This window comes from Camellia sinensis, chromosome 7, assembly GCF_055761805.1.
Source record: "Camellia sinensis isolate YWXY chromosome 7, ASM5576180v1, whole genome shotgun sequence".
NCBI lineage: Eukaryota > Viridiplantae > Streptophyta > Magnoliopsida > Ericales > Theaceae > Camellia > Camellia sinensis.
Genome location: NC_138967.1, coordinates 113230060 through 113243824, shown reverse-complemented (window position 1 = coordinate 113243824; position 13765 = coordinate 113230060). Strand labels below are relative to the sequence as shown.

Below are 13765 nucleotides of genomic sequence, written 5' to 3'. Positions count from 1 at the left end.
CTCCTCCTCCCTTCTCTTCTCCTTTTCTACTTCTGAAAAAAAAAATCAAGATTAGGGGGATTCGGGGGAGCTCGTTTTCGAGCTCCCTAGCACGATCGAAACACTAAATTTAGAAATTCCACAGTCTTCATATAAATGGAAATGGTTAAAACTAGTTATTACTTTCTTGTTAACAAGATTCATTATTTATTTGTGATGCATTATGTATATGTTGGATGTTTTATCTTCAAAAAAAAAAAGAAAAAGAAGCCTTTATTTGACACCCATATCTCATTTTATTCAAAATTTTGTTCCTCTGCAAGATGATATATCTCCTAGATCTTGAATTTGTAATGAGAAAATAAACAAACAAATTTTTTTTTTTTCTCCACATCCAAACACATGCTTCATTGAGTTTTATGAGAATAGATATCACAAGCATGATACATTCTGAGGCTAAAAGAGCCATTTTCATGTCTGGTTTCAAAAGATTGGTGAAAAGAAAAGGAAAAATGAGACATAAAACTTATTCTCATAAATCTGATAAGGCTATGTTTGGTAATTGACTAAAATAATCCAAAACGCAAAAGTCATACATATTCTTATGCTCATTTTTTTTTTTTGCAAAAAATCAAAAAATTACTAATAATCAATTCCCAAATAAATCCTAATTCTCAAAAGGCAAGCAAGCATCACTGAAAGCAACATGAAAATTCCAGTAACAGGTCCCACATGAAAAACATATCTTTTCCCTTTGCTTTTTCTCCTCTTCTATCTTTTATTTTTAACTTTGGTTGCATCCTTCAACATTCTGAAAATTGCACCAATATGTGATGGAGATCTCTAGATCCTCTTCTCCACAATCAATCAAACCTTTTGTCAATTTAAAGCTGTAGATGCAATAGGGTAAGACCAAATAAGCTATCATAATGCTTTTTTGGTCAACAACTTTCTTACACAAACAGTAATATTATGTCCAAAATGCATACATATATATATCAAAGAAACTGCAAAAATAACAAAAATTATAATAAATAAATAAATAAAATGTGCAATATAAATTCATTCGGTATATGGTTATATCCACACTCAAAATGAATTACACATTGATTTTTTTTGTAAACTTTTTTCTTTTTCTTTTTTTTTTTGTTTGGTACACGTAATATTCTCAGGCTTACATGTAAGTATACAAAAATTGTAATGAGAAAATAAACACGAGATTGAAAGAACTAACCATGTAAGTATACAAAAACTCTACTATTTATAGATGACCTGTATGAAATTTCTTAGTTTTATGAACCAAACAAAAAGAACCAAAAATAGTCTAGAATTTGAAATCAAAGATCCTGATTCATTGATCATATGATACTACACATACAACTTTAATTTGACACTATAGATTTACCATTTTGGACATTTTCCAGGTTTTGTTTTTATGGTCCATAGACTTTTCGGTTATACATAAATAGTGGAGTTCACTGTCATATGAATAATTTTTATCATTAATTGATAATAATAAAATCTGTTAATAATAATGTGACACCAAACTCATAGTGACTACCATTAAGGTTGTATTTAGATCATGGATTTAGGTAAAAAATTTAAAAGGAAAAAGAAAAAAGATAAGTGAAATATAGGTAAAAAATAATTATTTTTCGTTCACATTTTACTTACCTTTTCATTTTCTGTTTCCAAATTACTACCTAAATTTAGGATCCAAATAGAACGTAAAGCAAAATATGAATGAATGTATGTTTGATAAATTGCAATTAAAAAAAAATGTTAGAAATTTCAAATAAATTATTAAATATTCTACACTTTGAGATCATTAAATTTTTGATAAAGAAAATGAAGTTTGGCATGTAAGCAAGAGGTTATATTTCCTTACCTTAATGAACTTATTGGTTGAAGCAGACTTTATGGTCAGGGTCTCTAAACCAGGAAAAATCCAAACCAAGCCATCCACAATTGTTGAACAAGTGGTTGATAATGAACTTATTATCTCTAACTTCAAATGCTTCAAAGCAGGTAGTGGAGGGAGCAAGTTTTCACTCAATTCTCCAGGAAAAATTATGGCCTTCAAAAAGTCACATGACAAGAAAATCATAACTAATAAAAACAAACATATACAATATGACCCCAAAATAAAAATAAAAATAAAATACAAAAAACAAATTATTCTTCCAGATTTTACATATGATATTTTTGAAACAATTCGTCACCTCGAATGGTCTTTTGGTTTCAAACGAGAAGACCCAAATATGTTATTAGGAAAAAAAAAAAAAAAAAGAGTATTTTTATAGAGATGTTAAACAGAACAATGTACCATTTTTTAAATAAAAAAAAATTCACAAGTAGAATTTTTGAACAAAGAAGCCATCCAGATTGACGTTACTGTGCTTGCTTTAGAACTTGAACCACAATTTGTGATGGCTTATTTTAAAGTTTGAGCCACAATGATTGGTATTTTAGTTTGAAGGAAAAATAATTATTGGTTGTGTTTGAATTATAAATTTAGGTAAAAATTTAAAAAAATAAAAGAAAAAAAAGTAAGCATAATGTGAATAAAATATAAGTTTAAATTTTTTTTCTCCATTTTTTCTTTTGTTTTGTAAATTCTTACACAAATCTCTGTTCTAAATACAATTATGATCCAAACACAATGAAAAAGTCACATAATTCTATATGTGAATTCTTTATATCATTGCTGTTGAAATTTATGTAATATTGATTGTTATTGATTGATTGATATATTTCTGTACATTACAATTTCTATATATAGAGGAGAAGATGGTAGTGGGTGTAGTGTAGTGGAGGTGGTAGGTGAAGTGGGGTGTGTAGTGGAGTAGTGGATGATATATTTTAACAGCCCCCCGCAAACTCAAGGAGGATAGAAACTAACCAACTTGAGTTTGGAGAGAGGAACAAAACAAGAAAATACATAAAAAGAAAAAAAGATAGGAGACACTGTATGGTCGTGTCAGACCGTTGGTGAAGACTCTGAAAGGTGGTGTCATAACGTGGTAGAGGACACTGGATGGTGGTGTCATAACGTGGTAGAGGACACTGTATGGTGGTGTCATAACGGTGTAGAGGACACTGTATGGTGGTGTCATAACGGAGTAGAGGACACTGTATGGTGGTGTCATAACGGTGTAGAGGACACTGTATGGTGGTGTCATAACGGGGTAGAGGACACTGTACGGTTGTGGCAGACCGCTGTAGCAGATAAAGTCTGGACAGTTGACGAGGTCACACCGGACCGATGGAGATGCTAACCGGAATCAAATGTCGGGACAGTTTATGGGGTCATGTCGGACCGTTGGAGATGCTAACCGGAATCAAATGTCGGGACAGTTTATGGGGTCATGTCGGACCGTTGAAAAAGGTTGCACCCTCAAAAGGTGTGCCCAAGTTTGTCAAAAGGCGTGCCATCAAAAGGCGTGCCCACTTTATCAAAAGATGTGCCATGAAAAGGCGTGCCAGTTTGTCGGGCGGCAAGAGGCGCGCGATGCGCGTGGCTGGCCCTGGCTATTTAAAACAAGGTTGAGGCGAAGGCTGTGCATACTAGTCTGAAACCTCTGAACGCTCGGAGAGCTTGTCTCTGCAAATCTTGAAACACCCGGAAACCAACCCTTCTCTGAAACACTTAGCAACTCAAAAACATGGCCTCTTCTTCCCGTCCAGCTACCCAGAACCTGCTCACGCTCTTTCCAGAACTGAACGAGCCCACAAGAGAAATAACTGGTGCGGTGGCCAGTGAACCGCAACCAAACACCTCTGGTTTTGCTCCATTGAACTTTCCGATGTGGTCGGTGGAGCAAAAAATGGCGATGCAAACTGATATTGAGGCTAATCAGTATACTCTGAAGTCATGCGTGGAAACCATGACGGCGGTCACAAATTTGTCGAACCGGCTGCAGAGTAGGACAAATGAAGTGCAGCATTTAAATTCCCAGCTGACTCTGCTCCAACGCATGTATAAGGATGCGCGAGCAGAGATAAGCGTGCTAAGGGCAGAAAACAAAGAGCTGAAGCGGAAGGCCACCGTGATGTTCCGATTTGGAGGTCCGCCATATGCTGCAGTGGAGGAGTATGGGGGAGTGAACGTGCTCAGTGGACAAGGAAACACGAAGACCGGATTGGCACGGGACACCCAAGATAAAAGTAAGAAGAAGAGACCTGCAGTAGAATAGAGAAGGGAAAAGAAAAAATCCCACTGTGGGTGTGGTTGTTTTGTTTGTATTTTTTTTTTTTTTTTTTTTTTTTTTGTGTGTAAAATGATGATCGGGGTGAGGCCCGATATGAATAAAATGAGTTTGCAGTTCGTCTTCTTCCTCCGTGTTTTTTTTTTTTTTTTTTTGTTTATTAAAGAAAATAATAACAATAATAATAATAAATAAAATGAAGTAGGGACAGGATGATGAGGATGATGATAAGGACACTTTTGCCTAACCCAAAACTTTCCAGAGACCCAATGACCACATGCATGTGTGGGTGTTATCTGCTTCTGTTTTTTTTTCTTTGTTTTTTTTTTTTTTTTTTTTTTGAGTACGAAAAATAAAATAAAAAAAGAAAAGGAAAGTGGGGTGGTTGGTGGAACACAGGTGTGTATTCAACACACTTTGGTCTTGTTCTTTCTGCTCTCCCCCATCAAGAAGACAGAGAGGCGGTGCAATATTGTATAATAAACAGATATAGATATAAATTAAAAATAAAAGAAAATTGAGTGGGTGGATTAAAAAAAGAAGAGTGGGTTTGAAAGTGAAAAATAAAAAAAAAGAAAAGAAAGGGAAGCATGTGAGGAAAGAAGAAGGATGTGCTCTCGTGGGTGGAAAAGGGGAAGTGGCTGCAGAAGAAAAATAAAATAAAAAAAAAGTTTGATACAGATTTGTTGTGTTTTTGATGTTGTCTTCGAATGTGCCGAGAACACACAGGGTTCTCTTCCCTCTCTCAGCACTAGTCTCTCTCTCGTTTCGGGAGTAGATGGTGAAGGCGATGTAGCCCCCCCGTGGGTCGGCGCTGGTGCTGCCGTCGGCGGTGCCGGAGGACTCACTGCTAACGGCGACGGCGACGGAGACGTTGGCTGTTTGCGCGGAGCTGGGGCCGGAACCGGAGCAGGTGGAGCAGCAGCCGGTGGTGGAGTGGCTGGTGGAGGAGTCGTAAGGGAACCTCGGAAGCGACTGGAGGATCGTCTGTTTGAGGCCGTTGTTGGGGGCGGCGGCGGAGCCAGGCGCATCGGGCCACGGCAATGAAGCCGACGACGCAGAGGTATGGAGGTTTTGCTCTGGCGAGGGATGTGTAAAAAAAAAATCTTAGCGGACTAGATTGAGGTCCGGCGGGCGGCCAAGGCGAGGTTGCCGCCCGCCGGTGACGCGAAAAAAAATACTAAACTCTTAACCTTGCTCTGATACCATGTTGAAATTTATGTAATATTGATTGTTATTGATTGATTGATATATTTCTGTACATTACAATTTCTATATATAGAGGAGAAGATGGTAGTGGGTGTAGTGTAGTGGAGGTGGTAGGTGAAGTGGGGTGTGTAGTGGAGTAGTGGATGATATATTTTAACAATTGCAAATGCTGTGTTCCAAATTTATTTGGATATGATCCCTACCACACACAATCTTCTGTACACTTTTCTTCCCAAATTATTGTAAGAGTTGATTTATTTTGAAATGAATGGCCCTAATTAAACTATATCATTAATTCTCCATAATTTGTGTTTGTATAGTCTTACCAAAAAATATAGAATGTATGAAAAAGTCTACATGTACTATCAGTGGCGGAGTCAGAAATTCCAGGCAGAAGGGGGCCCATATTACACATCATTGAAAAGAAAAGAAAAGAAAAAATCCACAATAAATAAAATGAGGATACTATTAAATTTATGCGTGTTTTTTATTTTTTATTTTTTATATCTATTATTGAGATTTAATATTACAATTATAATGAGAATTACATCAGTATAGTTTCAAAATCCACAATCAACAATGATTAACAAATTCAATATTATCAACTCAATAAAAAACCTCCACAGTGGAAAAAAAAAAAAAAATCAACTAAACAAATCTCATAATAAGAAAGAAATATTTAATTGATTCAATTCATACCAATTACTTTCTAGTTTAAAGTATAACAGAATGACCAAAAGAAAAAATATAATAGGGCACTTTTAAAATTTTAAAATACAAAAAGATTTTACATGATTTTAAAGAGGGGTATTATTATAGTTTCTTAAAGGACAAATAAGATAAAAACTTCATATATAAGGGAAATGGTGTAAATATGAAAAACTCAGGGAGCATGTGACCTCCCTGGCCCCAATGTGGCTTCGTCTATGTGTACCATGCATAGAATGCACATATGTGACATAAAATGTTTGTAAATACAAATATTTTGAATCACATTTATGTCTCATTTTATAAATTTTTTTTAGACATACCTGATCTGAACGACAAATCAGAGTTAAAAACTTTGAGTACATCAACTGTTTGATAAAACGCCTCAATCCAATATACCAATCCGCATCAAGCTCCACGGGGTCTAAATTAATTTTAGCATCCACTGATCTCAAACGATTCACCCACTTAAAGTACATCAAATCACCAGAATACTCAAAAGACACTAGATTTGGAGTGTCAAACTCTGCTTCCACCATTCTTCTACATCTAAGCATCACAAACCTCTTCAGGATCTCACAACAAACTCTAATTCTTTCCAATTTGTTGCAACCATCTATGACCAAACTCACAAGCATTGGACACCAACTAATCAGATGTTCCAACTCTACATCAGTTATGGTCACATTCTTCAGTGTCATATCTTTGACTGTTGCAAAAGCTGCAAAATCAACCTCCGCATCAAAATCTCCACTCAATTCAACAGAACTAAGATTCATTGATGCAATTGCTACTTTGTATAGTCCACTGAAATTCAGTTTCAAGGACTTGAGGTTTGGAATTGAAACCTCAATGTGTTGCAAGTGTTTACAGAACTCAACACACAAGTACTCAATCAATGGGCAGCCTTGAATTAGTTTCTTGAAAACATTGTCTCTGATCTTGGATTCACTCAGAGTCAGTTTTTTTAAACAAGGTAGGTTTATAGAACAACTGGGTTGGATGTTACAGTACTCCAAATACAATACAGTGATTGATTGAGCAACAAAAACGTCATCTACTAACCTGTTGTAAGTTTTGAAACAAGCCCAATCAACTCTTTTTATCCGAAGATCCAACTCTTTGGCATTGGATTCCAAAGCAAATTGCACCCACTTAGCAATGATGGAATCAGAATAGCAATCAGAAGAGACCATACGAAGGCCAAACTTGTCAGTATTATAGTACCCATTGACACACTTCTTTTGCTTCGTCAACGATCTTTGTAGAAACCTTGTAAACTTTTCTCTTCTTTCCCAATCATCATCAACAAATTGGAAGTAATTTGCGCGAAAGCAGTACTCATCAAAGTAGAGAATAGGGCACGAAGGCCACACGGTCTGCCACCACCGCCTCGACAGTGATTTGGTACTGATTGTGTCGGCTAAAGGAAGGCAGAGAAGGATTTGGTGAATGATGGGTTCGGGCAAATCTGATAATCTGTCAATATCATCTTTCTCTGATGTTCTTTGTTCTTGGGTTTTTCTTTGCTTTTTTGATTCATTGTTTCGGCTTTTGAAGCTAGATCTCTTTTGTTTATGGCCTTTTTTTCTGTGAAACATGGTTTTGGCTTAGGAAGGGACGTGGTGGGATGGACGTGAAGGAGTTCTATTATACTGGTGAATCTCTGATAACCTGTTTAGCGTTATGCATGTAACTGATGAGTAGTATTGCTCCAGTAACACTAAATAATCACTCCTTATCTTATAGAATTTCTTTCTTGCTCGGCAAGTACATATCTATAACAATTAGTAATTAATAACAAATACAATTACTATTGCCTATATTACAGGAACAGTTATCAAATAAAATAGGAGTCGTGTTATTATTGGCCCATTAAATTAAACTAATTTTATTTTATTTTTATCTGAATCAAATGCTATATTAATTAGAGTATTGACTTTTTAAACTTACAGATTGTAACCTTTTTGTAACTTATTAAAATGGTAAATTATTAATAGATCCTAATAAATAGATTTAATTTTTATAGTAAATTTTAACTAAAATAATTTTTTATGATAATTTTTTTTGCATGCTGCTAAAAATTAACAATTAGTGACATTTTTCTGTGACGACATTTTTTTGTGACAATTTTTTTAAATTGTCACTAAAACTTATAATTAGTGACATTTTTTGTGATCAAATTTTCAAACTGTAATTGAAAATTAACAATTAGTGACTTTTAATAGTGTTTGATGAAAAATATCATTAAGTATCATTGGACTTATTGAGCAATAAATCCACATATTAGGATTTATACGTAACTCTTCCTTATTAAAAATGTAAATATATGTGGGATTATGTAATTCTTGTGGGGGGATTTTAGAAATTTAAATTTTGGGACTTTTTTTTTTTTTTTGTGAACACCAGCTAAGTGTTCACCTATTATAACATAATAGAATAAAATAGATAGATAGATAGAATAAATAGATATAATCTTTTATTTTTATTTTTAAAATGTAAAGCTATATAAAATCTTGTCCATTTTTATCAACTACATAACTAAAATTTTTACAATTCTCTTTCTATCATCTTTCAAGAGTGATAATTTTGTTATTTGTGCAAAAAAAAAAAAAAATTAATAATAAGGAAAAATGGGTAAAAATCAACCCTAAAACGTTCAACTAGTTCAACTGACTAGAGACTCACTGCATAACTTTAATTTCACCGGTCCATTTTAATAAAATTGATATTTTTAAAATCCTCTTTTCAAAATCTTTCAAACAATATTTATATTAAATATGAAATTCTCAAGAAAAAATTATAATTTTAAAACTTGACATAACAGTAGGCATCTACCATAGTTCTTGTAGGAAAATGAATTCGGACATATCTTTAATGCTCAAACCGAATACAATGATCAGGTGGGTGAATTATGTGCTTCTGTGATGAACTTGAACAATTCCCAATAATTGGTAGAACTATGAGAAAATTACCTACATTATTCACAGTACAATAGCTTTGTTTGTGTTTTCATGAAGAAAGAAAAAAATAGAGAGACTAGGAGAGAAACTAGTGTTGAAAATAAGCTTGATAGGCAACCATGGTAGGCAGCCAACCACTTACATGTTTGACAACCACCATTGTTGAAGATAGGAGGTCTACAAAGGCTGCATAAATTGTAGGCTTTCACACTATGGTTTTACATTGTCTAGGTTATCTATAAATAGCTAGTATATCATGAATGTTGAAAGTGTAGGAGAAAAGAAGAAGAGAGTGCTGTGTGTAATTTTCAGAATTTATCTTTGAGTGAATTAATTTTCAGTTTGGTTCAGTGTTTTAAGCCTTTATTTGTGAATCACCAACAGTGGTTTGCACCCCACTCCCACCAACAGTGGTATTAGAGCCGAAGGTAGCTTAAATTTGCAGACATTCTGCAAAATTGCAAAAACAGAGTGTGTTTTTAAAAATTGCCCAGAAATCAAAGTGGTCCAAATCCATTTTTGATTACATAAGATTGAAGCTCTCGACGAGACGAGCACAATCGTGAAAATCGCATCAAAAACACAGATCGGACGGCCCTACACGCACCTCACGCACTTCTGACGCCGTTCTCACGCCCCCCACTCGCCCACGCGCCGCCACGTGCCTTTAGAGGAAGAAGACGCGTCATCCCACGCGCACCACGCGCCACACGCGCGCATACCAGAGCTGACGTCATCCTCTGACATCATCGAGCCACGCCAGCATTGACCAAGCCGTTGACCGAGCCAAGCTGCGTTGACTGAGTCGTTGACTTTGCCGCTGACATCAACACACGAAAAAATAATCCGGTGTGCCGCGGCTAAGTTGCAGCCGCAGATCTGAGCCGTTCAACTTGTTTTGGCCTGATCTGACCCATTCGAATTCTGTTTCGGGTGATCCAATAGTGCTTTCCAACTATTTGGAGTATTCCAGACACATCTGTACCGTCAGAATTTGTAAATTCCATTCTGAAAATTTGCATATTTTTAAGGACAACCAATGGCCAACACAAATAATTTCTTTCAGCCCCAGTTTCCAAAACTCAGCAAGGAGAACTACGAAAATTGGAGTATTCAAATGCAAGTCTTACTAGCCTCACAAGATTTGTGGGAGTTAGTGGATCGAGGATATGACGAGCCAGCTACTCTTGAAGATGAAGGAAATTTAAATGATACTCAGAAGACGGCGTTAAAAGATTCAAGGAGGAGAGATAAAAAGGCCTTGTATCTACTCTATCAAGGCATTGATGAGTCAAGTTTTGAGAGGATTTCAGCAGCAACAACTTCTAAAGAGGCATGGAGTACTCTTCGCAATTCACACCATGGAATTGAGAAGACGATCAGAGTTCGACTCTAGGTGTTACGTGGCGAATTCGAGATGTTGCATATGAATGAGAATGAGTCAATTTCTGAGTACTTCAACAGAATATTGACCATTGTTAATCAGATGAGAAGATATGGAGAGAAGATGGAATCTCTTCAAGTGATAGAGAAGATTCTCTGATCACTCAGTTCCAAGTTCGAGCACGTGGTTGTAGCAATAGAAGAGTCCAAAGATTTCAGTGCCATGACCACCAATGAGTTGATGGGGACACTTGAGATTCATGAACAAAGGATCAACAAGAAGACTTCCTCAAGGTCTCTAGAGCAAGCTCTTCAATCAAAGCTGTCTTTCAGAGATGACAGAAACGAGGAAGGGGGGACATCACAAAAAAGCCGAGGAAGAGGTCGTGGTTACAATAACCAAAGTTCTGGTTTTCGAGGAAGAGGCGGAAGAAGTCCAGCCAGAGGAGGAAGAAGTCAACCATACTTTGCTCCAAGAGAAAGAGCAAGTGGCAGAGGAGGTGGTTACAACAACCGACCAGGATTTGACAAAAGCAATGTTCAGTGTTACCAGTGCCATAAGTTGGGACATTACAGCAATGAATGCCGAAGTAGAGCAACAACAGAAGCCGGAGAGCAAGCAAATTTTGCTGCGGAGGAAACACACAAAGTTGGACCTACAGTCCTATTTGTCCACCATGGAGACACTGAAAACCAAAACAATGTTTGGTATCTAGATTCGGGAGCCAGTAATCACATGTGTGGTAAAAGAGAGCTGTTCATTGAGCTTGATGAGACTGTACAAGCACAAGTCTCATTTGGTGATTCTTCAAAGACTCCAGTGAAAGGAAGAGGTAATATTCTAATCAAGCTCAAGAATGGAGATCATGATTACATCTCCAATGTTTATTATGTTCCTGCCATAAAGAACAACATTTTGAGTATGGGACAACTCCTAGAGAAAGGATACGATATCAGCATGAAAGATTGTCATCTTACCATCAAAGACAATCCTGGTAATTTGATCGCTCGGGTGAGAATGTCCAAGAATCGGATGTTTGCATTGAACATCCAACATGATGCTGCGAAGTGTTTAAATGCCATCATCAAAGACAAAGACTGGCTATGGCATTTGAGGTTTGGACATCTTAACTTTGAAAGCTTGAAGCTGTTGTCAAGCAAGAATATGGTGAAAGGGCTCCCTCATATTGCTTATACTAATGAAGTCTTTGAAAGCTGCATTCTTGGTAAGCATCACAGAACTAGCTTTGCCAAAGAAGTGAAACGGAGAGCAACAAAGCCGCTGGAGCTAGTGCACACTAATGTGTGTGGCCTATTGAAGTTAATGTCAAATGGACAGAATAGATATTTTCTCACCTTCATTGATGATTATAGTCGGAAGACATGGGTGTACTTTCTTAAAAGAAAGTCGGAGGTGTTCAGCATCTTCAAAGAATTTAAAGCTTTTGTAGAGAAGCAAAGCAGCTACTACATCAAGACATTGCGATCAGATCAAGGTGGAGAATATACATCAGATGCTTTTGAGAATTATTGCAAAGAGCAAAGAATCAAGCATCAAACAACACCATCCTATACGCCACAGCTGAATGGTGTTGCTGATTTGAAGAATCGCACAATCTTAGATATGGCAAGAAGCATGTTGAAAGGAAAGGGACTGCCTAAGCAATTTTGGGCTGAAGCCTTATCATGTGCTGTGCATCTACTAAATAAATGCCCAACCAGAAGTCTTCATTCTATGACTCCAGAAGATGCTTGAAGTTCACATAAGCCAAGTGTCAACCATCTCAGAATATTTGGGTGTGTTGGGTACACCAAGATTCCAGAAGCAAGAAGAACCAAGCTCGATGATAAGGGAGAGAAATGTATCCTTGTTGGATATGAAGATAGAACAATGGGATACAAGTTGTATAATCCCATTACCAGAAAAGTGATCATGAGTAGAGATGTGATATTTGAAGAAGAAGAAGCTTGGAACTGGAATCAAGATGAAGTTGTCAAAGATGCAGAACTCATTCTTGAAACATCAAAAGCTCCTGTTGAAATCACAAGAGAAGTTCAAGATGAGCCACAAACTCCTCCACATAGAATTCCTGCACCTAGATCGCTAGTTTCTCATAGAAGTGCTGCATCATCAGCATCATCAGATGATGGTTTTTTCAAACAACCAAGACCAATGAGAAATTTACAGGAGATATATGAAGCTACAGAAGAAGCAGATCTGAATTTGTTCTGTCTACTTGCAGATAGTGATCCACTTACCTTCTCAGAAGCCATCCAAGAAGATAAATGGAAGAAAGCAATGGATGAAGAAATTCATGCCATTGAGAAAAATGACACATGGAAGCTTACCAGTCTACCAGAGGGGCACAAACCCATTGGAGTGAAATAGGTATACAAGACAAAGAGAAATACACAAGGCGAAGTGCAACGCTATAAAGCAAGGTTAGTAGCAAAAGGTTACAAGCAGAGAGTTGGAATTGACTATGGAGAGGTGTTTGCTCCAGTTGCCCGATTAGAGACTATCAGGCTAATGATTTCTTTGGCTGCCCAGCACAAGTGGCAGATTTATCAACTTGATGTGAAATCTGCATTTCTTACTGGTTTCCTTGAAGAAGAAATCTACATTGAACAACCTTCGGGGTATGTTCAGAATAGGCATGAAGACAAAGTGCACAAATTGAAGAAAACACTTTATGGATTGAAGCAAGCTCCGCGTGCATGGAATACTAGAATTGATCAGTATTTTCACGACAATGGTTTTGAAAAATGTCCATATGAGCACGCACTATATTTGAAGAAGGATGCTGATGGAAGCATGTTGCTTGTTTGTCTTTATGTTGATGATCTAATTTTCACCGGAAACAATCCAGCAATGTTCAAAGACTTTAAAAGAAGCATGGTCCAAGAATTTGAAATGACAGATATTGGATTGATGGCTCATTTTCTCGGCATTGAAGTGGCACAAAGAAAAGATGGAATTTTTATTTCCCAAAGTGGCTATGCCAAGGAAATTCTCAAGAGATATGGAATGGAAAATTGCAATCCAGTGAACACTCTTGGAGACAGTGGAGTGGAGCTCAGAAAAGGTACGAAGACAGGTGATGTGGATCCAACTTATTTCAAGTGCCTAGTTGGAAGTCTTCGATATCCTACTTGTACCAGGCCAGACATACTCTATGGAGTAGGACTGATTAGCAGATATATGGAAACACCAGATCAGTCACACCTTTATGTAGCAAAGAGGATTCTTCGCTACATCAAAGGTACAATCGATGATGGTTTATTCAATAAACCAACTGATAATTTCAGTCTTGC

The 13765-nt window shown here is 36.7% G+C and overlaps 1 protein-coding gene across 1 annotated transcript; it reads right to left on the bottom strand.

Moving 5' to 3' along the window:
• Nucleotides 1-763: 763 nt before the first annotated feature.
• Nucleotides 764-7705, bottom strand: LOC114302070 (F-box/LRR-repeat protein At3g03360-like). The gene is made up of 4 exons (XM_082881021.1): nt 6428-7705; nt 1868-2056; nt 1654-1682; nt 764-869 (listed from the first exon to the last, which is right to left on the bottom strand). Exons 1-4 carry the CDS (start codon nt 7703-7705, stop codon nt 764-766), a joined length of 1602 nt encoding a protein of 533 aa, XP_082737147.1.
• Nucleotides 7706-13765: the final 6060 nt, after the last annotated feature.